This window comes from Dunckerocampus dactyliophorus, chromosome 7 (assembly GCF_027744805.1).
Source record: "Dunckerocampus dactyliophorus isolate RoL2022-P2 chromosome 7, RoL_Ddac_1.1, whole genome shotgun sequence".
In the NCBI taxonomy this organism is placed as follows: Eukaryota; Metazoa; Chordata; class Actinopteri; order Syngnathiformes; family Syngnathidae; genus Dunckerocampus; species Dunckerocampus dactyliophorus.
In genome coordinates this window covers 16,846,891-16,872,320 of record NC_072825.1, presented here as the reverse complement: position 1 = coordinate 16,872,320, position 25,430 = coordinate 16,846,891, and the positions used below count along the sequence as shown (strand labels likewise).

Below are 25,430 nucleotides of genomic sequence, written 5' to 3'. Positions count from 1 at the left end.
AATATTGCATCCAACATGCAACAACAGATCCTCACTGTTACTATCACAGAAGATTGAAAGAGGGAATCGAAACAAGTGAATCATAGCAAACGACGGGAATGTTAAACTGGGTGAAATGATGCCAAAACAATTAGTCAGCCTGTTTAAGGCAATTTTCCTAAACATTGGTGAATCGGAAGTACTCATGCTAGTATGTTTCTACATGTAAAGACGAAAACTGCCAAACAAATCAAATGTGCATGGTAATAGAGTGACAGACTGCATCACTCAAGTGTAAAGAAAGCAATCCTGGTGGAGGATGGAGTGAAAAACAGGATTGGTGGAGGAGAGGGACAGAGGGATGATAGAGGGACAATGTGGGTTGAAGGAAGGGTGGTCCTCATGACCCGAACTTGAACTTGGAGCTGGTGGGGTCAGACAGGGGAGGACAGGGTCAAGTGATGATTGGGAGAGTGAAGGGAACAGGAAAAACCCAGCTGTGTGGCAACAACCTCTCTCCGCTTAAGACACAGATGGGGGTTAGGGGGGGAAAAAGCGCAGCAATCCATCTTATGAGGCTGTGCTTTTTCACACACTTTAAACCTCAACTGGAAAGCGTATCTCAGTTATATTCTCTCCTTGTGAAACACTTTCTAAATGTTCATCAGATAAAATAAGTCTAGAGTAGCTTGACAAAAATACATTTTCTGTGGATAAAATACTGATCGATAACAAGGTAGCAGCTGTTAAAAAGACTATTTCTGGCTGGGTTTGAATAAGTGTGCTTTTGCATCACAAGCATGTGATGTGATTGCCTTTTTGGCAGAGGGGTAAAATAGGTCAACACCACTGACCATCCTACCTTGGTTTGGAGGTAGTGGGGGTAGTAGTAGGTGTACTGGGGGTACATTTGCTGCTGCTCCAAACGCTTGCCCATGTAGCTGGAATCCAACTGGAGGTCCTGGAGGCTGGAGATAGAAGCTCACAGTTGGGGTACAGTCTCGCTGAGGTTGTAGCCTGGATCCTTTCAGACGCCTGTCTCAAAGAGTCGAGGATGCCGGGAGAAAGCAGTCTTCTGTGTGACACTTGGAAATGCCTGGGAGCTCGGGGCAAAAAAGTCTTCCTCTTGGTATCAAGAGACAGACAGAATCCGGAGTGGCGACAAAAAAGGGGGTTTAAATAGAGGGCAAGAGAGGGTGAGAAGAAAAAAGATATGAGAGGATACTAAGAGGCAATACAGGAAACAATAGGAGGGATTGGACAGCAGGACAGAGAGAGTGTAAAGGAGGGGGAAGAGGAAGAGAGCGATGAGGAGGAGGAGGGAGGAATGGATGGGATCTGGTTGCCGGTTCCTCACAGTCTCCGCTCTAAAAAGCACACTCACTGTAGTCTCCTCTCTGCTGCCCTGCACATACCCCTCAGTGTGCCTTCCTGGCGTCTCTCTCCTGTCGCTCCTCGTCTCTTCCTCTTTTCCTGCGGGTCTGTTTCCCTTCTACTCCCAGCCCTCACACCACACAAGACCCTGATCCCACCAAAAGCCTCTGCTGTATCCGGGAGAACACACACACTGTTCTGTGTTCTATCCTCCGAGGGCAGTGATGAACTCACACATGGATGTGGAGCTGGAGAGAAGAGCGGGAGGGGGAGGAGAACGAGGGAGGGTGGTCTGGAGCTGAAGCTGTGACTGCCTTTTTTTTCTCCTCACTCTCACTCCCTCCCTCTTTTGTTAACCTCCGGGAATAGATAGGTAGATAGCGCTGGAGTCCGAAGTGGAGGATGAGCAAAAGAAAAAAAGCTTTGGTTAACAACTCCTCTCACTCAGGAAGAAGCAGCCTGATCCAGACGTGCACTCACACTGAGGAAAATCCCCTCTGATCCACAAGGTGCCTCCTCCAACTCTCTTGTCTTCTCTTGCACTCTGCGATCACTCTTTCTTCTCTGATGGCTTGCTTCCCACTGTGTCTGACAGCCGTCACTGTCCGTGTGTGTGGGTAACTGGGAGAGAGTGTGTTTGTGTGGCCGCTGCCGTCTGCTCCACTCTGTGTGCTCAGACATAGAGGGGCTCAGCTTCAGCGTAGCTATGCTCCTCCCTCCTCCTCCTCCTCCTCCTCTCTCCTTGTTTTTTTTTCTTTCATGGAACTATAGAACAGCGGGAGTGGTCGGTCCTTCCCTCAATGATGTCCTGACGAGTGTGTGTGTCGGCACAAAACTATAGAGGAGGAGAAAAAACAGACACGGGTTGTTCTTCTGCCAGAAAGGAGGAGCCGGGAAGGAGTATGAAGCGGAGGGTAAGAAGTGAAAAGGGGATACACGAGGATCAGAATTTGAAAATAGCAAAGCCCCCCCCTGCTGGAGCTGTTTAGCTGCAGCAACAGTGCATTTTCATAATAAAAACTGGATTTAGCGTGATTAAACTAAGCATTAGCTAAGATCACGTTTCCCGTTATCTTTTGAGTTATGCAATGCCTGTAATGTGTGTTACCGAGCAAAAAAGAAACTGTGTATCACAGAGTATAACACAAATACTCACACACAACAACATGTACACACACAGGATTGAGTGACCCCTCCACACACACACTCAGCTCACATAGGTTCTCATTTCAGTCCTGCCCAGCGAAAGGCCCAATACAGTATAGTTCAGTGGCGGTGTGGCACAGTGACCCACTGACACAGTGCTGCCTCCTATGTGACGTAACCAGGTTTAAGTAGCGCTCTTACATAAGCAGAGTGAGCCATGCATGAAAGCCCGATCTGCCCTCTTGACTGCAGCACGCTGTGTAAAAAAGAGACAATGCAAACTCACTGCTTTGGAAAGGGAAAATCGACGAAAACCATAAAACCTGTAAGATAAGCCTGTTTTGTCGTTCTAATGGGGAAGCTGAACATTCACAGTGGATCCTATAATACTCTATCAGCTGCTATGGTCCCATGCAAGCATAGTTTAGTACGTGACCTAAATTACCGTATGCCGCCAACATAGCTGATTGGTTGAATAGCGCCATGCATGCGGTACGAGCACATGAAAAGCATTCACACATATAAAATTGAGCACCATTATTCATCTATTTATTCCACTTCTTATTCTGCCTCATTTTTTGTCCGCGAACTCCTTCATTTCTTAACCAATTCAAATCAATCCGACATCAAAATGTTCAGCTCGTTCAGGACGCGAGGGCTATATATTCAGACTTTTCAAAAAAAATTGCCACATTTACTGCAATTTCATGTTTACTGTGACATTTTTCCCATTGAAAATTAATGGGCAATTTATCTGGTGGATACTGGTGGAAATTCATGTGACATTGTCCATGACTGAAACATTCAGCAACTTCGACTCAAGTTACATAACTCAGGAGGTAGAATGCTTGGTTCCCAACCCGGAGGTTGGAGTTTTAATTCCTGTGTAGGTGTTCAACATGTTTTACATGTGTAACATTCAATCTGCATTTCTACTTTCCAACAATTTTATTTCTATTGCTGTTTTAAGTCTGGTAAAAACAAATGGACGAATTAATGTTTTAAGTACCCACATCTGTCACCTAAAACTTTCAATAACATATTACTAGAACTTTCCAATTATCCTGCAGGTTAACATCGCTCAATTGTCTCCCACCGTGAAGGTTGTGAGTTTAAGCCCTGTCGAGCTGTTCATCATGTTTAATACAACTACATTATTGTAATATATATGCTTATTTTTTTCTAATAAAGACTTATATACTGTACATTCTACATTTCAACACATACATTTTAACAGCATGTCAGCTCAGCTTCCAAAATATTCTTACATTCATTCTACATTTCAGCATATTTCCACAGCATTTCAGTCTAGCTTCAGCTGTTCAGCTTCCAAACTACTCCTACATTCAGTTTACATTTCAACTTTCATACTTCTTCAAAGCATTGCAGTTTGGCTGCAGCTGTTCAGCATTCACATGCAATGTCTACCAACATTGCTTCATCTAGTTCAAGATATGAAATTTGACTGGATCTATATCTTATCTCCAAGGGGTTTATACATTCTGTGGTTTTCCTCTTGTAACAAACCCATTGTTTACCCCTCTCATAGTTCATTTAGTCAGGACCTTAAATTTAAATGTGATTGATCACTTAGTTCTGCGATTGGCTGGCGACCAGACCAGGGTGTACCCCGCCTCTCGCTCGAAGTTAGCTGGGATAGGCTCCTGCATACTCGCAACCCTAGTGAGGATAAGCGGCATAGAAGATGAATCGATGGATGGATGATCAGTTAGTTTTCATGCAGTTGATTAATTATAGTTGTGTTTTATCGTGCTGTAGTGTAACCCGCCTGGTCCAGCCAGTCTCGTGTTCCTCGTGGGCTTGAAAACAAGTCAGCAGATTGAGAGTTAAGAGCACTAACCATCCAGCTAAAAGCCCAGACTGTCAACCCGATGTCCAGCGTGACTTTTAAATTGCCAGGCAGTGAGGTTTACCAACGTACTGTCGCACAGCTGCACCAGCTGACATCCGTTACACAGTACAAGCAGTTGCTGTTTACAAAGTAAAAGGAAGATGAATCCTGAAACACAGGAAAATACCTGCCCAATGCTATGCATATATAGCTTTATCACTTTCTCATGTTATTTCAGAACTGGCAAAAGGCACATGATGAATAGGAAGTGAACAAATGTATTAGCAATTGATGTGAAACAAAGGGAGGATAGGATTGAATACGCTCTGCTTCTTTCTACTGCTTTTGGACATGTCGAATTGTGAATCGTAATATGTGATGCATACCAAAGTAAAACGTATGTATGTTCATTCACTACTATTTTATTTATTCACTCCCTAACCCAAACCCTTTTACTTTGAAGCAGAAGTGTCAAATTAACTAATACAGAAGCGTACAACACAATTGCTGTTATGAATATCATATTAATCACAGTGCAGCTTGTGCTGACCGCAGTTAAAAGTGATTCTCAAACTACACGATGCACATGTTTGTATATTTTGTTTTCAAAAGAAACTTACTTTATTACAATACATCACAAGATAAACACTGTGGTATTGTTTTCATGTCTCCTTTATACTGAGCACAATAATGTACTTTCTGAATAGGTCGAAACTGATTGCACACTTTTTGTGCACCCTGCAAGCAGTGACGTGCAGTCAGGAGAGGCAGGTGAAGCAGAGCCTCACCAGGTATAATGAAATTAAAATGACAACATAAATCAAATGTTAATATCTGTCCACAGAACTGTATTGTACATGAATTTCTCTTGGACATCGATTAAGTATCTAAATGTATTTTCCGTAAGAGTCCAAACGTCCAACTGATCCTGAGGCTGCCGCCAGCATGCCTGCCTACGTCACACTGCACACTGAGTTGGATCATGGCGCCTGCCAGTTTCTGTTTGTCAGTCTCTGTTTGTCAGTATGTCGCCAATAAGTGTGTAATGTGTGTAATGTTTTTACAGTAAGTGTGATATCATTATTCTTTCTAATCGCGCAAAAAAAATACATATTAACATCATATAGGAGGCACTTGCAGTCCCGCTGCATCCTGAAGGGGTCAGGCGTGCGTGAGCTGGAAGGTGCTTGTCACTGCATTGATCTTTCACAGCGAAAAAGCCAGCATTGTTTTTGTTTTTTGTTTTTTTACCAGCAGCAGCTCTAGTTAGCAGAAAGTCATCTGCATTCAACATATTTTTATGCTCTGCTGAATGAATGAATGAACTTGACTGTCAAGATGAAGGATTATACACTAAGTCCCCTACTAACGAACATCCGACGTGCAAACATTCGGAGATACGAACACAAGCCGACTGGTCTATATTTTCATGTGTTTTGCCTTATAAGTCCATATTTATACTGCTACATGCTTGACCGGCAAACCCATATTCATACTGGTACATGCTTGACCAGCAGAGGGCACTGTGACACTGCTAACGGGACCAACAGATACAGGAAGACGAGGAAGAGGAGAGAGGAAGGCTAAAAGTTTTATGATACAACCCGGACAGAGCGTGTGATTAAAGTTTATGAAGAGTTAATAGGCCTGCTTAATTCTACACCACCCACAGAACACTACCTCTTTTAGAAGAGTCTAACAACCACGACGACTTGTCCTTTTTTTCAATATCTCCTCCTCCACCACAACCAACGACGTATGCTCGACCACTCCTCTTCAAAGGTAAATAACATTTATCATTACGTATTATTATATCATTTTTATTTTATTTTTTTCATTATTTAAGATATTATATTATAAACAAGGGTTTAATATTACTACTGCATCCAAACTCATATTTACAAACATATGCATATACCGTATATGTATACACGTACATGTAGTACCTATATCATTGGTAATATCACCTTTTCCCCGACTTAAGAACAATTCGACTTAAGAACGGTCGTCTGGAACCAATTGTGTTCGTTAGTTGGGGACTTAGTGTATACCCAAACTCACCAAGAGGTGATCAGACTTTTGCAACAAAGTATCAGAACTTCCTGGAGAAGGAAAGGCTGCATGTACTTCATTTACACATAAAAGGTAAGAACGGAAATGTTTTCCATTTAATAAGACAATGACGTAAATGCGACGTAGTAGATTTTGAATACATTTTTAAACAAACGTGAATTATTTTTGTCTTTTTCTTATTATCCTCTTAATGACCAACCTGTATTAACATTTAAAAAAAGTCCAAAAGAGCCCCTGGCTCACCAGCCATGAACATCACCTCACATCACTGCCTGAAGGCCAGACAACGTCACTTTACACAACCAGACAACAGCTGCTGCAAAAACCTCAAGTGTTTTCATTGCCTCTGTGTGTTCTGAAATTCCCTGGTCTTTAAAGCTGTTTTCAAAGCAAGTAGGAAAGGCCATGCTGTGACTCAAGGATGGGCTCTACATAGCCCTGAACACCATGTATATACAAACAGTGAGACAGAAGAAACAAGACCAACAAGCCTCAAATATCTGTGCAGCTACAGCTGAGAAAACAGAAAAGGTCAATGGTGACGATAGGCTTTTTCTTAAGAAGCTCCTGTGGTTGTTTTTTCAAGGAAAATTTTAGCCAGACTCTTGCCACACACCCATGTGCTAAGACGGGGGCGCCCATTACGTTGATCGCTATCAAAGCTACTGTGGGTCGACTGCATGTGTCACCCGTGTCATAAACGTCACATTGTAGATGTCATATGACATCCCCTCCTGATTTGCTGTTGCGCCTCCACGGCAAAGATTAAGTGGTGAACGAACCTCGTCTCAAGCGACACACGGAAATGCAACTTTTATCTTTATTGTTCAGATTACGGATAAACTACCTCAGCAGCAAAATGCCTATATCTGTCACCAAAGTTAGTCGTTCTCTTGTAGCGGCTAATCAAGTGTTTAATGGCTCTGCTCCTATAGAAATGTGTGTTTAGCTACACTTTTGTTTGTGAAACTATTATTTCATGATTGATTGGAATATGTGCCCATTGCTGAAACCTTTTAAATATGTTGCCTTGACTTCGGCTGTATTGTCTTTTGGATGCTCATTTTCATTTCTTATACAGCTGTAATGTTTGATAGCAAATTCTAACTGGATGTAATACATGAACTGTGTGTATAATGAACACTGTGTAGCTATTTTCACTCATATACCACTCAGGTTATGTACAAACTATTGAGGAATTATTTGCACATTAGTTATCTTTATTTTGCGTATTTAATTGAATTGTGACTTACTGAATGATATCAACTATTTGATTATGTGTAAAAACTCACCATTGTGAGTCACTGTGAATGTGAAAAAAGTATCCAGTTTCAAAGTTTCACGGTTAGATTTGGGTCGTTCTCCTGAGGGGGTTGCCAAAAGCGTGACACAGCAAGCAAAAATTAAAGTTATTTTCAATTTAGCATATTAAAATAAAGTACCACTTGTTCTGTTTCAGTTTATGAAGAAAAACCTGCAAGAAAATATCACATTCTGGTATATTTTTTGGCAGCAGGGCACTGTTTACCGAAATTTCAATTGTAACATTTGCATAAAAATGCTCTAATTTATTTCCAGATGTTTTTAGGAATGCTTAATTTGCACTTTGTATGAGTAAATACATTAGTTTTAAGTCAAAGGTTTTGAAAAAAAAAAGCGTGACATAGGAAGCAAAACTGAAAACTATTATCTCATCAATTTGCATATTAAAATAAAGTATCACTTTAATATATCTTGCTGCAGTATATCTATCACTTTAAATGCTTTGAATGTAAATCTTGTAACACGGAGCGAGTGGATAGACCCCACTTCAAACTCCGTGTGAGACTCAACACTGTGTTCTTCAAAGCGTTGTTCGTCAGCACAAAAGTAACACCCTTCACCTTCTGCGGAAGCATGATGTCAAAAAAAAAAACAGTTCCTCAGAATGTACTAATTAGGAAAATACATTAGTAGAAATCTTGAATGTAACGCGTATCGTGGACACTATTCCATATTTCTGACTTTGAATCATTTTCACTTTGTTATCATCTGTATTTTGACAAAAAAAGAAGAAAAAAAAAAGACTGAAGTTCACATTGTGTGTTAAGGCAGAGGTCAGCTCATTTGACTATAGTCTTCCTCGATTCAGTTTTAATTACATTACGTGTGGACTCCGCTGCTTACGTCTCTTTCTTTGCCAGAGCTGAATCTTGGCATCTTTTTGTTTATGTTTGGGGTTAGGTTACATAATTGAGAACTGTCGTTCGGTAAGGCAGATGTGATTTGTAGTACATGTGCATGCTTTGCTGTAGTTGCAGTTGTCAAGTTTGACTGTGTTATCACACATCTTCATGTGTTTTGTACAAACGTGTAATACTTAAAGTGGTATAGACCGATATTGATAGCTGTGGTTTTTGATACTTGAGACCGGAGCTGATTATGGTGTGGAATGGATCAGAAGCAGTAATTAGACGACAGAGCAGGTAAGCATTCATGTCTGGTTCAATGAGACGATGCGGCAAAAAGAGATAGATATTAAGTTACACAATATGACAAACTTGTAGTCATAAAGTCACCCCAAGCCAATAAGTCTTGTTCAGCACAGCATGCTTTCATTACATGACTGTATCAAAATGGTGACAAATCAATTTGAGGCCCTCTGCCAATCCCAGCGCTCCTATCCGCACAGCTGCACACCACAGCTCACTTTTACACAAATCCACCCTTTATTAAAAAAGAGAGAGAGAGAGAGAGACATGGGTTTATTTGAAGAATTATGCAAATCAGAGTGGAGATGAAGCTTTTATTAATGTTAGAGCACTGTTACATCAGACACTGCTCAAGTTCATTAGACTGTTCGTTAAAATTGAATGTGCTATAATGTCACAGTGTTTTGCATCTGGTAGTGGGCTTACAATGTGCACACAACTGTATGGATATTTCAGTTGAGCAAACCACTAGAAAACAGACACAGTGACATTTCGCATAATCATGAATGCATTTCACCTAATGGCCAACATAGATTGATTGTTTTTCCTTGTCTCAATTGTTTTTGCCTTTATTTGGTGAAGGATCTGTTTAAGAACAGATTGAATCATCATTGCTAAGTTGCATCGACAGATTGTCTGAGCTCGGCACTGAGTACCGTTAAAAGTCGGTAGCCAAATAACCAATAACCAAATTCAATTTGACAACAAATATCTTCATTTGCGGCTAGAACTTCCCTTCGTAGAACATATTTTACCAATTGAATTGACAACAGTTCACAATGAAAGACAGTGTTTTGAGCAAATGATTTCCATGAAGATACACTGTATTCCTAAAGGACCAAGTCTGCTTGACGAATGCTGGTCAAAATGGGGCGACAACATTCGCCAATAAACTATGATTATGTTGATTTCAGGCAGGGTAGACAGGACGCCAGAGACAAACAACCACTGAAAGGCACAATGAAACATAATAACAAGGTTGTATTTGGACTGGGAGAATGCGAGAGAACCTGGAGCAAACCCACACAAGCACAGGTAGATCATGCAAACGCCACACAGAGAAAATCCTAGAACCTCCTGGCTGTTAGGCAAATGTTGCTGAACACATGTCTGATATTTTGAGAAATGCAAGTCCTGTCACAACACACTTCCAAAACACAGCAATTTCCTGCTGATATTTCAGGGGTATGCTGTGCTGAAACCCGATACGTTACCAAAATTTCATTTCAGACGAAAAAACCTAAAATTATTACCATGTAAAGGCACAAAACACCATTCCATTTCCTTTTGAATAGAGTGCATAGTGCATTCGTTTTTTAACTGATCTCAACTAAATTATTGTAAGAACAAGCTCACTTTTCTGTGGCTGCCTCCCCCTTGTCTCTGCAGGTCCAGGGCCTTAGAGGTGGTGGACCGTGACTGACAGACGAGGGCCCATGCTTGCTGTGGCTCAGAGGAGTAATTAATTTCAACAAACGACCGCCACGTCTGTCGGTTTTTATAAACGAGCGTTTACACTCTATGGACAATTTAACCACTCCACTGAGCCTGCCTTGACAGAGATGAGTATAGAGGGGGAGGGAGGGAAGATTGGAGGGAGAGAGGCGACAGGGACCACGCAGCTTGGTGACTGATGAGAGATTCAATCAATAGAGTAAGCACATTTACTCTCATGATGCTCACTGAGCATCCATATTCATAGCGTTAATTCTCCATCCGCCTCCACTGTTGCTCATCACAAAAAAAAAATTAGAACGCATGAAAGATTTGATCTCATCAGGCTACATGAAATGCCAATATCATCACAGCTAATTATGTAGAGCATTGTCATGGTACAAAAACCACATGCCTTTTCTCTTGATCTAGACTTAATTTCATATCTACAAAATCTACTCTCCATTAAGTTCTGGCAACATTGCACATGCAAGCACCCAATTTAATTCCTGCTAATGTTATTGCCTGTGCTTGAATGAGTTCACCTGATTCAAAATGTCCTTCAGTTGGCACCAAATTACTACAGTACTGTCTGTGAAAGGGGAATGATTAGGATTGGGTTTACACAACTTGCATCTTTCAGAGCGTTTTATGTAGGAATGGGTACCAAATTCAGTACTTTTATAGGTACCGACCAAATTCCATCTGTACTACCGAGTACTGAGTCACGCCAAATCGAACTGCATGATTGTGACTTGGTGTTTTCAACAACAAGGAGAAAAATTAAAGATACAAATCATTAAATATGTCTATTTTAAAATATGTGGATACAATAAAAACCGTCAGAATGTTTTGGGAGAAGACATTTTTAATCAGTGACATGATACCTGAACGCTTCCCGGTGGTCAGAGTCGTGTCAAGCAGTATTTTAACACGAAAATTTCCTTTGTGGATTCACAATTGAATTAAAATAGACTGAAAATCGTACATGAGTATTTTGTTCGTAAGTGATAAGGATAACGACAGATAACATCAAAAGTATGTAAGAAAAACATTTACAACCAACATTCTAAATCGTACTTCGATTAATTAAGAATGACATTTCCATATACATCAATTTAGACGTCGTTGACGTGTAATTCCCAAATTAAAAACAATCCACTATGTAGCAGAAAGTTTGTATTTAAATAGACAAAGGATTTCATCACAATGTGGCGATTTTTTTTCTATGCCTCTGAGGAGCACCACAACCACAAGAACCAAACCAGATTTCATTTAAACGCACATGCTATGCAATGAAATTCTTGTTCTGTTCATCAAGAAAATGAATAAGAACATCAGAAACATAAATACCAATAAATTAAGCGACAACAACAGAAGAGACATTAATACAAATAAATAAATAAATAGACTTATGAGTGTGTGCTTGTGTTGCGTGCGGTGTGTGTGAGTGCTTCGTTGAGAAGCCTGATGGCCTGTGGGTAAAAGCTGTTTGCCAGTCTCCTGTAGCGTCTGCCTGACGGTAGGAGTGTGAATAATGAGTGTTGTGGATGTGTGCTGTCCTTGATGAGGTTGTGTGTTCTGCGTAGGACTCTAGTTTTATAAATGTCTTGCAGTGAGGGGAGGGCTGCCCCAACAATGTTCTGTGAGGTCTTGATCACCCGCTGGAGTGCCTTCCTATCTCGTGTTGTACAGTTACCGCACCAAACAGTGATGGAGGCAGTAAGGACACTTTCGATAGTGCATCTGTAAAACAACTAAGGATCGTGGTGGACATGCCAAATTTCCTCAGTCTTCTCAGGAAGTACAGTCTCCTCAACACCACCAGTGATCATATATATATTAGAATATAATATAATATATTATATAATATAAATATAAAATAAAACAATAAAATAGCTAACAATGACAACTACTGCCCCCTTGCGATGCACACAGCGTTTGGTCAAGAATCAAATTACAGTAGGGTAAGTGCATGAAAACTGGAACTTCACACTAAAATGTGAAAAATAGACAAACCGAACTGTTTGGGTAATCTGACTATTTTTGCGCATGGAAATGTACTGAGTGACGAAGTGGAAGAGTAGGCGATTGTTGGGTCGGATGTGACATTACGTCCGGTTGAGGTCGGCACCGACTTACGCACTTAGGGCTAAAAGGCGAGATGTCAAGTGAAGTCGGAGCGACAATTACGCACATTTAAAATTACCCTCGCATGTGGAGCTTGTTCATTTCGGAAGAATGTTATTACAGAGCTCCTAAGATAGTCCATCATAAAGGAAAAAAAGTTCACAAACCGACTATCAAAGGCAGACAAAGGTGGCTACTGAACCTGTTGCTCTCGTCGAGCGGAGCCGAGTCTGAACACGCTTGAGTTTGCAGGGATCAGCAACAAGCAAGAAAAAAAACAACTTAAGTTAAAATATTGTTATAATGGGAAATGCAGCAAGAATCGCCTCACAACAAAGCACCATAAAGCTAAAAGAGCTTGCCAGCAACCTGAAGACTTGAAAATGTTTGCAAAGACTCATCAATTCATGGAGACAAAACATTTGCTGGCCATCTACAACATCGAAACTTATGCAAAAAAAAACTGCTGGACAACAAGGGAGCAACTGAAAAATCAACAATGAGGGACAACACACCATCATAGAAATACATGTTAAATAAACAATTGTCAAATAAATAAATATTACATTGAAAAATGTGTTGATTTTATTGTTAAACAAAATTACATTAATTATCTCATAAACACACGTACCAATGTAGTACCAAGTACCAAAAAATGGTACAGTTCCGTACCAATGCGGATTCCCAGGTACCGGCCTAGGAACCGTATAGGTTCAAATGTGTAAGGTACCGATCCCTAGTTTTATGTAAATACAAGAACACTTCCAAAACAATACCCAAAATGTTTTCCAATGTTCACAAAGTAAAGAAATGCATTGGTACACTTATGCATTGAACATGTACCATAACTAGAAAACAAACAACTCCATCAAGTGTCGGCTGGAATGTTATGAGGTTGCTTTGGATCATACACTGTATATATCCGTATATGATTGATATGATCCGTATATGCATTGTTCTCACATTCATGCATGGTATTTACTCTTAAGAGAAACGAGATGACGACATCACCGCAAATAAAGCCATCATGCTTTTAGGTAGACTTGCAATGTGAAAGATAAAATAGTTCAATGCAGTCGTCTCTAAAACATTGATCACCTGTAACTGGCTGAAGCATGACAATCATTAATAACCTAAATCACTAATATATTTACTTTGAATTTATGGCCTGTCCTATCTGAGGTCAGCAGCACTCAATCAACTGACGTTTGTTCAGTTTAAGGCTGTTATCATAACCCTGCAGCGTGTAACATTCCAACTGAGTACCCCTCGGAATTTCCAAAGGCCAGGAATTGCTAAGTTATACCGCAGTCCTTCTGTGTGCGGTCAGCAGAGCCCTGTGAAAACCATTCTGTTTGCCTCGAACGCTAGCTAGCAGCTTGCCAGACTATTAGTGCTGCAGCTCCACTCTTGTTTTGTTCCTCCCGCCACAGTGAGTTACATGGGCTGCCTAAGTGTCAGTGTTCTCACAGCTAGACGCACATTGCAGTGTGACATCAGGCCCGGCGGCTCGATTGCATGACAGCAGCCTTTATGGTTTTTGCAGGAATGTGTGACAGCCGTCAGCCTGCCGCAGTACATGGCACCGCTAAGTGTACTATACAACCGTGAAAAACAGACCTGTGCATGAGGAGCCTGCAGCAAGTGTTTCCAAAGCTATGGTGAGCCAAGGGATTTGTTTACTGTGTGAGAATCTTAGATTAAGACTAACTGTCTTCATGTACGCTGAGCTGTCTTTTCTGCACCCGTTTTGTGTGGCCTTTTAGATTGAGGGCAGAGCTTTATACTGAGGGTGCAGAAGAGGACAGCCAGCTGCGCGGACTTCTACCCACTGCCCTATTTGCTTATTCCATGCACCTAAACACACGCATATGCCCTTCTTGCCTCACATGCAAAGTATGCTTGACTATGTGAGCACAATCAGAGCACATAATGTGTTTACCTCTCTGAGGAACACAAATTTGATTAAGGAGAAACCATCTGTGAGAAAGGAGGGAAGAGGACATTAAAAAGTGAGCAGTAATCTCCACTTTAATAAACAAAATGAAACCTTTCATTGGGATCGTTATGGCAACACAGACAGGCCCGTACAACAATCAATCAGCAGAATGGCGATTTAACTGTGAGGACAAACTACAATGCACATAAAACAGCCCATTAACAATCACAACACCTGCACCATATTACCATCACACACAAGCATAAAACATTGGTGACTAACATTTATCGAAGACATACAACAATGCTTAAGTGCCAAATAGGATTAGGTTGTACAGCGGAACCTCAGTTTTCGTCATCAATCTGTTCTAAAAGGTCGGACGAAAACCAAAATGTACAAAAAAACGAAACTTTTTTCCCCATAACAAATAAATTCACTTAATCTGTTCCAAACACCCAGAAATATGAGCACAAAACACATTTTATAGAGAACAATTTTACATGAAGAAAACAAGGCCAAATAATTGTAAGTAACAAATGAATTGGATAAATGAATAATTACCATCAATATTCCCTATATTTAAGATATGGTGAACATGGTGATAACTTGAGGGAGGAAGAGTGGGGACAGAAGAGCCACGAGGACACTGTTTTACTTTTATATATTAATAATAAATCATATCCTCCACTCTGAGCTATGGAGGAGTTTGCGTATCCAGATTATTCTAGGAGCTAAGTTGTCTGGGGTTTTTATGCCCCTGGTAGGGTCACCCACGACAAACAGGTACTAGGTGAGGGACCAGAGTGGCTCAATAGACCCCTATGATCAAACAAACCATTGGACCAAAAAAGCCAGCGAGTGCTCTTGAATGCCTCGTCAGTGCACATTCCTTATTAGGAGGAAGAAAGGAGACAGATACGAGCTGTTCATTGTTCTGTATGTAGATGTCTTTGAATAAATAAACCACACACACATAATAAAGATAATTAAATGATAAGGTGGCACAGGTTTGTAGGTGCACTGTTTGGCCGCATGATAACTGAAACCTGATTGAATTAAAATCCACTCAGAACAAGTGGTAATAGGCTAATTCTGCCGTGTTGACAGTAAATGGAGGACAATACAGACTATGCATAAAAATCGGCATAATGGTGACTTAGTGTTGTTATAGTGAGAATACTGTATAACACAGTCAACACAGGTAATCAGCAAAGCTACGGGTACCCTGAATGTCGCTCTATAGAAAAATGGGGATCCATTTTATTTTCAGCCTTTGTGTTGGTTACAAATAATAAAAAGGGACACCCAATGTAGATGTATTATTTTGCCATGTTGTGACAAAGCTATCAGCATGTGTCAGGATACAGCCTAACCTTCCTCTCTTGTCCCTGTGGTGCCTGACAGGCCTCGCTAAGCTCACAATCAGCCATTACTTCTACTATAGCCTCCCTGCTCCATTAAACTCAACAAGCTCAACTCAATGGCCTTCATCCCTCAAAGCGACGGCTCCTGCTTCATACCCCGGTGGCTTTTAATGCGAGAGGGGCAATTTCACTGGTAGGGGACAGCATCTCCCTTGTTAACACAAAATATGTCACACATTGCCCTTGTTAACTTTAAAAGAAAAATCTGTGAAAACAATATTTTAGCTCCTCTGCTGTCCCCTTTGAGAAACTACAACAGGATTGCTTACTTGGAGGGACGTGTAGGGGGGCTGTGGAAGGGACAGGACAAATGCAGTAAAACGGGAGCCATTAACTTATATGATTCTTGTCCCACTGGGGCACTTAATCGCAGTTTTAATATGCAACTAAGAAAATTACCTTCCACACATAATGTGCAAATCTCATACTGTGCCAGCAATTATTGATTACATCAGCAAGCCATTGTGAAAATGTTTGATGGCTCTTCACTGAGTCTTATTGCACAGCTATTAGTTTAAAAAATTGAATTTGCCCTCTTGGTCACTAATAAAAGATTTCTGCTTGTACAGAAAAAAAAGAAAATAAATAACAGTGAGCTTCTTGCAGGAAAGCCTCATGAATGGAAACAAAAACTGGTTAGTGTGTATCTAAGACATAAATATTTCATTGTATTTAATGAAAAGAGTCCTTTGTTTAATAAGACGGGGTAGGTTTTCCCCTTTAGCCACTTCTGCCAAGACAACATTTAACAATATGATCTTTTCCACTATAATTATAAATGTTCCTCCAGCTAATAAACTAAACTATAATTAGCTTGTCAACTTTATTTTGGAAAAAACATCAACAAGAGAAAAAGGAAGGGTCAGAATTGCTTCATCAATTTATGTTTCTTTACATCCATAAACACAGATGTCTAACGAAACAAGATTAAAAGATCTAAATGACTGATAATTGTTGTGCATAAGGATAAAAACAGCCTTGTTAAATCTTGAACCGATGGACAAGTGTACTTTTTTTTAGTCATAAGAGTTGTTTTATCACCTTTTTTTAGATCCGTTATCCAAACGCAACACCCCTTTTACATTTGCTAGCATACTGGAAATGCGCACTTGGGTATTAATTAGTATTATACTTTGTATCGCCAATTCTATAGCTGTGATTTAATTACATGGTTTGTTTACGAGTCTTGTATAATCCATTCCACTATTTTAATTACACTATGATGAATAGCACACTCTCTGTATGTGCATTGTTTTATGTTAAACATCAGATGCAAAAAATAAATAAATAACAGAGCTCACATACCTCGAACACCTGGCTGCAATTATCTCAAATACGTTTGTGGCGATACTATTGTCAAATGAAGCAAAACAAAAAGTCAGCGTTAGGAGAGACGGAGTGAACACAACATCTTTCATCTTAGCAGGCTAAGAAACGATGGAAAAACTGATTAGCAACAACAATGACAAGGTAACTGCAAGTCATTTTCAACACACTATATTAAGTTCTTTTGTTCAGTAAAACACTTTTTGTGTGTGTGTTTCCACATTTCCATCATCATTTTTTACCCATTTCTTTTTCTTTGAAGAGGCATAGCTAAACGACCTTTCAAATCTCTCTGGGTTTCACTACAACAGAGAAATAGCGAAATAGGCACCACTTACTTTCAATTATCTTTGCTCAATGCATGGAACATTACCCCCCCCCCCCCCACACACACACACACACATACATACACACGCTCACGCATACACACACACACAAACATTACCAGCACTTTTTCAAAACTACAGGCACTCAGTATAATGATGTAGCTTCTGTCACTCTGTACATAGTCACATTAAGATGTTCAATAACTTCATTTGAATTAAGAATGACGTGTTAAGCACCAATTGTTTGTGTTTTGTAAGAGTTTAGTAATTGAGACAAGTAGCAGAACAGTCTAAACCAGGGGTGTCCGAATTTTTTCCACTGAGGGCCGCATACTGAAAATCAAAGGATGCAGGAGGACACTTTGATATTTTTATGCGTTTTTAATTTTGTAAAAAGGCTCAAAAAGTGATATATATTTGAAGACAAAGCTTTGTTTTATTGTTAGTTTTTAGTATCAACATTTCAGCTTCTTCTCTTTTCATTTAGCCTTTTTGCCTATTTTTCCCATTTTTGCCGGGTTTTTTGGTTTAATTTTATTTCTACAATGTGCCGTGGGCCAATAAAAACAAGCTGCAGACCGCAAATGGCCCACGGGCTGCACTTTGGACACCCCTGGTCTAAGCAGTCAGCATTTAACAACGTGCTCCTCGTGTTTGTCATTGAAGTTCGAAGAGGAATGACGAAGGATGGCAATTTATTTTGTGACTTAAGTGTATCAACTTGTTTCCTGATGGGTTTTACTCATAATATTGAGCTATGACGCAAACTTAAGATGGTATTTTAAAGCTAAAATGAGACCATATTGATTATTTAGGCGATCTCACCATTCTACTGGCATTGGAAGGATTCAGCCACATTTAACATAGTATCAACCGTTCGGACATACTTTCTCATGCTTTGAAAGAGAAAGTGTTTCTTCATGTATTCGGTTCTTTCATATTTCAAGTACCGTCATGCTACAGTATGTTATATGACTCCCGAGCTTTGGCTTTTTATTAGCGTTGTCAAAAATAATGCATTAACAGCGGGAAGTAACTTATTTTATTAAGTCTGTTGACATCGTTTACATCAGTGATCCACTTCCAATCCAGGCATCATCCGTCTGATAACAATCAGCTCGTCCGCACCCTAAATATGAAACATTTCTGTGAAACAATCCTTGCACCCATCCTTCCTTCCTCCAACTCTCTGTAGTCCTTGGCTTTCAATTTCCAGTTGTAACAATACCTGCCATTTGATTGACTGAGTTTAAATTTGCTGTTTAACACGTAATACAAATACAAGTACTGTGATTCTTTTCCTGATTCTTAATTTCCAAGATGAGCACCAACAACTGTTATTTGTCATCATATGGCAGTTACATTACAACATTCCAAAAGTTTTAAGCCCTGCTGACCAACTCCACACACCCTTCCATTCACACAGCTCTTGGCCCACACCAACAATGCTAATGTGGTTCTTGGATTCTGTACAGTACTGCATCACATCTGTGCTCCTCCATCTGTCATGGTGGCTCAAAGAGAGGATGCATTTATAAATCTAACCGGCACATTGCAGTGAAGTCAAGTTGGCAGAAAGACAGACAAGAAAGTTGTAAAGATGTTAAAACCAAACAGTCCAACTGGTAATGGCCTAAACTGTAACACATGGCGGAGGAGGCATCAGACACTCTGCATTATAAATCTGTCTGTCTCATATTTACCAAAGGACAGCAAATGTTTTCATACAGCACATTATTTCTGCACAAGGCAAGCCAAAGTGCTTTGGAACTCACAAAAGAACGAAAAAGAAACAAACACAAATATGGAGAGTAATCACCCACTCTGTTACTCACCAGACATAACCCCAATTGTCCATTTGTCCCCTATAGACCGAAGGCCTGGGTCTGCTGTGTTCTTTTTAAGGTGTAAAACTATTCAAGTCAGTGTCAACATGTTTGATGTGGCGTGTGACTCACAGAGTCTTTGCAGTACATCTGTGCACTTTGTAAGGTTGATGCTTAATGCCAGCCCACTGACTCATTCTGCACTCTTCCCACTCAGGGACAGAAAATAATAAAAGACAAACTAAGGGTGTACTCACACTAGCCCAACTCCACTGTGCTTTGGCCCACTTAACACCTAGAGTCCAGCACATTTGACTAGTGTGAGTGCACTGATTCACAAGTTTGGTGCACTTCTGGCATGACTGGAAGAGGTGGGCTAGTGCACGATACGGTTGATGTCCATGTGCAAAAGGGCTGAATCATAGACTGTAATACAATTGTTCCTCGCCAGGTCTTACTGATAACCGCCATTCAGAATCCATCCAACCATTTTTATTTTGCTTGTTCTAATTTGGGTTACAGGTAAGCTGGATCCTATCCCAGCTGACTTCAGGTGAAAGATAGAGTACATCCTGGACTGTTCACCAGCCAACAGGTGTCATATACAGTGGTGTGAAATAAGATAATTTTTTTTGCATGTTTGTCACATGTTTGATCCACAAGACCTTTGGGAAAATACTGCGTGACGAGACAAAAGTTGAACTTTTTGGAAGGTGTATGTCCGATTACATCTGGTGTAAAAGTAATGCCGCGTTTCAGAAAAAGAACATTATACCAACAGTAAAAAAAGGTGGTGGTAGTGTGATGGTCTGGGGCTGCTTTGCTGCTTCAGAACCTGGAAGACTTGCTGTGATACATGGAACCATGATCCTGCTGTCTACCAAAAAACCCTGTAGGAGAATGTCCGGCCATCTGTTCGTGACCTCAAGCTGAAACCAACTTGGGTTCTGCAGCAGAACAATGATCCAAAACACACCAGCAAGTCCACCTTTGAATGACTGAAGAAAAACAAAATGAAGACTTTGGAGTGGCCTAGTCAAAGTCCTGACCTGAATCCTATTGAGATGCTGTGGCATGACCTTAAAAAGGGCGCTTCATGTTGGAAAACCCTCCAATGTGGCTGAATTACAACAATTCTGCAAAGATGAGTGGGCCAAGATTCCTCCACAGCGCTGTAAGAGACTCATTGCAGGGTGATGATGTGATCTCAAACATTGTTCATAACTCGCGCTCCCTTTGGCCAAGGATGAACTGCTGCTCACAACATTTCAACATGTAAGAGACTCATTGCAAGTTATCCCAAACGCTTGATTGCAGTTGTTGCTGCTAAGGGTGGCCCGACCAGTTATTAGGTTTAGGGGGAAATCACTTTTTCACACAGGGCCATGTAGGTTTGGATTTTTTTTCTCTCCATTAATCATAAAAAAGTCTGATTTAACAACTGCATTTTGTGTTCAGTCGTGTTGTCATTGACTAATATTTTAATGATGTTATGTTGATGTTTGATGATCAATTGATTATATGTTTGATGAAACATTTAAGTGTGACACACATGCAAAAAAAAATAAATCAGGAAGGGGGCAGACACTTTTACACCATTGTATATACTGTATATCAAAGTTCACTGTCTTCACATTTTGTTTTTTTTATATGAAGTATAACTATTTGAACAATAGGTGTTGTGTAATGGTCACACTAAATGCCACTTCAGCCTTTTATAGTTTGGTTTTGTTTTTTTGGTTTGGTTTTGTGAGTGTGTAATGCGCATGCTCTAGTAATGACACTGAGTTATGGTTCTACATCTAATATTTGAGGACAAATAAAAGACATGAAAGACAAAGGAAAGGGTTGGCACATACCATGACAATCCTGCAGAATTCGAGAGGAGATGGGAAGGTTACAAAAGAGATTAAAGATAATGCATGAGCGAGAAGGCCAGTTGTGGAAAAACAAGTGTGTTTGGGTGTGATGGATGTATTTGAAAATGAGCAGAGGTGGGAGGTAAGTATGTGTGATCTCTCTGTCAGACACTCAGCTGTGTTGTCGGCGGATGTTGCTAAGTGGTGTGCGTGTGCGCTGTATGTACCTTGAGTTTGGCAGATCCTCTGTTTAGAAGCAAGCTGGAGGGTGTCTCGCTCACGTTCTCCCTCACTGTGTTCTTGATGTCCGCAGTCATTCACTTGCTCTGTGCCACGCCGCTCAAGGTCACTGCAACACTGAAAAAGTTTGGAGGGTACTAAGAACTCAAGCGTGAATCAGCACTTTCCTGTACCTCTGCAGCCAGACAGTACAATAGGTGTATATAGTACAGATAGAATTGTGCAAAAATTGTCTATAAATATGATGTTTTCAGTTTGGCAGTGCCAGTATTTTAGTATTCAAACACATCAGTGCTGGATTGGTTTATGCACTGGAATTGCATAAGAATTATGGATGTGTTAAATTTTACTGTATATTCTGACATGACTGTGCACCGGTGCACAAAGCCAGCTCCATAAAGGCAAGCTGGATGCATTTGATGTGGAAGAACTTGAGAGCCCTGACCTCAACCACAACAAACAGCAGGCAGCCATCAGTGATTTCTGATCAAAAATAAATTAAATACAAACAAATGATAATGAATAATCCAATAAGAGTGGCAGCTGTCATAAATCCAAATCCAGTTTTATTCACTTTCAGTCCTGTGTTTAAAGGTCATGCATCCCAATATTTTTGTCCATGTAGTTGGGGCCCCTCACATTGACAGAGGGGGCTCAGACTGTAGACGTATGATATTGGTCGAGAGGGCCGAAGGCTTTTAAATTACTCCATTCATGTATGGCATTGTTCTAATATCGCTTATTGTTCCATCCAACCATATTTAAAGCTCTATTACATTTCCTAATCTATTATGATGGAATGCTAACTCAGCAGCATCACAGAGGGTTATCGGAACGTAGAATACGTAATAATGAAATATATAAATCATGCAAACAGGTGCACTCCTAATAAACTCCTCAAGCCTGAGGTGCAGATGATTCTCATCAGTTGCTGGCAGCTACTCACACTCTTGATAGGTGATTAAATATTCATTGATGCTAATGTTTCTTTTGGCTTTCAGCCTTTCCAGCAAAACCTTTGCAAGGACATTTTCACTCTCATTTTTCCACATAGATTTCTGATTCAAATATTTGCGTGAACCCATCCACTGATAAGCATCTGCTATTGCTTCAATATGTAGTCCTGTAAATTAATATTAAATAGAATTGGCTCTCAGCTGCCAATAGTGTTCTACTTTTGAACCACTAATGACCTAAAAAGTAAGTAAATCATTTTTCGTTTTTCTAATATTTTCAGAAAGAGCAGTCTTCAGTGTTTTGTTTTTCATATTTCTTTCTGTTTCTCACTTACAGCCACACTCAACGTTTTTATGCGTTCAGCCAAACAGAGTTGTTTTCTGGGATTTCTGTGACTGAACTGTGTTGTTCTCTGTATAATCTGTAATATCATCCTCACAAAGTCCCTCCAGAGTTGGCTGCATAACTGGATCAGTATGAAGGGAGTTTTTGCATGCCCGTGTGTGTGTGTATGTGTGTGAAAGAGGGAGAGAACAAGTGATGGAGACATAACCAGCCCTGACTGAGTTTGGGAAAAGCCACAATAGCATCAAATGGCCCTCATCCCAACCCAGTCTAAGTTCCTTATCCATAACGTGAGAGTGGAGTTGGCTTCCGAGAAGCCAATGTTCCGGCTCAGTCCAAATTCTTTTGTGTTCTAACGTATCAGTAATCTAACTATTCAGTCCAGCTTCAGTTGAAAGAGGCATTCTCTGTCCGCCTTCCCGATGCAGCTCCACAGCAATCATACATATTTACTAGCAAAAAAACCTCCATTCAATAGACATTAAAACATCCATCCATCCATTTTCTACCGCTTATCCTCTTCAGGGTTGCTGGGAGCTGGAGCCTATTCCAGCTGGCTTCGGGTGAAAGCCGGGCCGACACATACATTAAAATATCACGAGAGAATTTATTTGCATCAGTCACAACCCAACAGTTGGGTCAAGTCAGGTCAAGTCACAACTTTACCTAATTCATAGTATCCGTGCAACCATGAAAAAGGCACAGTAACCCCTCAAACATGCTCCCAAAGGTCGCACAATTCAGAAATCAGAGGAAATATTTGAGAATATTTGAAGTTGCAAAAAATGTTGGTGGTCAAGTTGTCATCATGTGTGCATCAGCACATCACCCAAGACTTCAGTGATTCATGCGATTCCTCAATGTATCTCACTGAGAGCTCAGTTACAGCCAACATCAAAGAATGAGCTCATATTTTGCCGGGTCAGCTTTGTCTCCTGAGTCTGTGCCAGTGCTAACATGCAAACGTACTGCTAGCATTATACCCCGCCTCTTCCCACACTAAGTAGACGCACGGACGCATACTAGTTACGTATGTTTGTTGTCAGATTATGATAGCAATTTGGCAATGTTTAGCAACTAACGTTTGCTGTCATTTAATGTACAGCAACAAGATGACTGCAAATCATTGATCGCCTCTCTGAGACTGCTGTCATGGATGTCCATCCGCTACGGACATGTACGTGAATATCGACAGCCGTGAGTGACAGCCATGAATACCAGTGACTTTATTGAGGCCACACTAAAATTTATGACACTTTCTATGCAGCTTAATTCCTAATTGTGAAAAATCTAGAATCTGTTGTTTTAAACCACTATTGGTAACTAGTTTTATATATATATATATATATATATATATATATATATGTACTTTTTTTGGTTTAAAAAAAATGTCATTTGGAGCAAGTTGCCTAAAGTCCCTTTAAGAAAGTATTATTTTAACATACGCCATAAATATCCTAATGTTAAGAATGATAAAATTGTATTTAGAATTGGTTTTGTTTTACCTCCGCCAAGTGCAGAGCAATGCGCAAGCGCAGCGCAATGCGCAAGCGCGGAGGTTATATTTTTGCCAGCGTTTGTTTGTGTTTGTCTGTTTGTGTTCAAAATAACTTGAAAAGTTCTGAATGGATTTGGATGAAGTTTTCGGTCACATATGGGATATGGAAGAACTGATGAAATTTCGGGGGTGATACAGATCCACCATCTGGATCCTGGAATTTTCTGAAAGATTCTTCAACATTTTGAGGCAGGATCATTTTTGCCATTTGTGCATACAACGCCACAAAAAATAGTCAGAGCACTTGGGAAGAAAATGCAGGCCAAGTTTCCAACAGGTTCTATAAAATATCAAAGACTGATCCAAAAAATGTAGGATTATTATTTTGGTGTGAATAACAATATGGGGGGAAACTATGGCACTTGGCGGAGGTCTGCGCTCTCCGAGTGCTTCTTTAGTTGGTTTCTTAGTGTTCAAAAATAACTTGAAAAGTTATGACTTAATGTGGATGAAATTTTCAGGAATTGTCGGAAATGGGATATGGAAGAACTGATGAAATTTTGGGGGTGATCCGGATCACCGTCTGGATCCAGGATTTTTTTTAAATGGATTTTTTAACATTGTGCGATTTCGAAGACTGGTCCAAAAAATGTACGATTATTATTTTGGTGTGAATCACAGTACGGGGGGAACTATGAAAATTATATGACCTTAAAGTTTCTACACATGCTGTAGATAAAAAAGGATAAAAAAAGTCATACATTTTGGTGTATGTAAGTGTGTATTCCCATGTTCTTTGTTGTATTTTTAATTATACTTTACTTTCAGAGCTTGACTCCGAGTTCCATGCCTCTCATGGCCAAGTCAGTACAGCATGTCCACTCACAACAAATTTTTAGCTTTCTCGTGTCCTCAAGAACATCCCCAATCCCCCAAACCATGCTAAGGACTCTTAATCCCAGTCGATCTGTAGTCATTCATTCATAGCCAAGTCCACAGATGTTCCAGCAGGCCAAAAATATTATAGTCACAGCCGGTTCTATGAAAGACTGTGAGAGAGCGGTAGACTAAACTAAATTTAAAAACTTGTTTTAAACGTGAGCCTTCAATTTTTGTGTATACTGGTAGTAGAAGACATGAATGGAAATATTAGCTCTTTGCCACAATACCATAATATAAAGTCATTACTTTTAACTTGGATTTATAAACTACAAATTGTTAGTCCTCACAT

The 25,430-nt window shown here is 40.1% G+C and overlaps 1 protein-coding gene across 4 annotated transcripts in view; it reads right to left on the bottom strand.

The window, feature by feature from the left end:
- The window catches only part of LOC129185738 (RNA-binding motif, single-stranded-interacting protein 3-like), a 172,510-nt gene extending 170,385 nt beyond the window's left edge, over window positions 1–2,125 (bottom strand). Inside the window, exons 1-2 of one of the 4 annotated variants that reach the window (XM_054783149.1) lie at window positions 1,834–2,122; window positions 842–1,736 (exon numbers count right to left, since the gene is read on the bottom strand). In XM_054783149.1, coding sequence (XP_054639124.1) covers window positions 842–916 — 75 coding nt within the window. In that variant the 5' untranslated portion in view covers window positions 917–1,736; window positions 1,834–2,122. Of the gene's footprint in view, window positions 1–841 lie in introns of all 4 variants that reach the window. The other 3 variants (XM_054783150.1, XM_054783148.1, XM_054783147.1) reach the window with 3 other exon arrangements.
- Window positions 2,126–25,430: the final 23,305 nt, after the last annotated feature.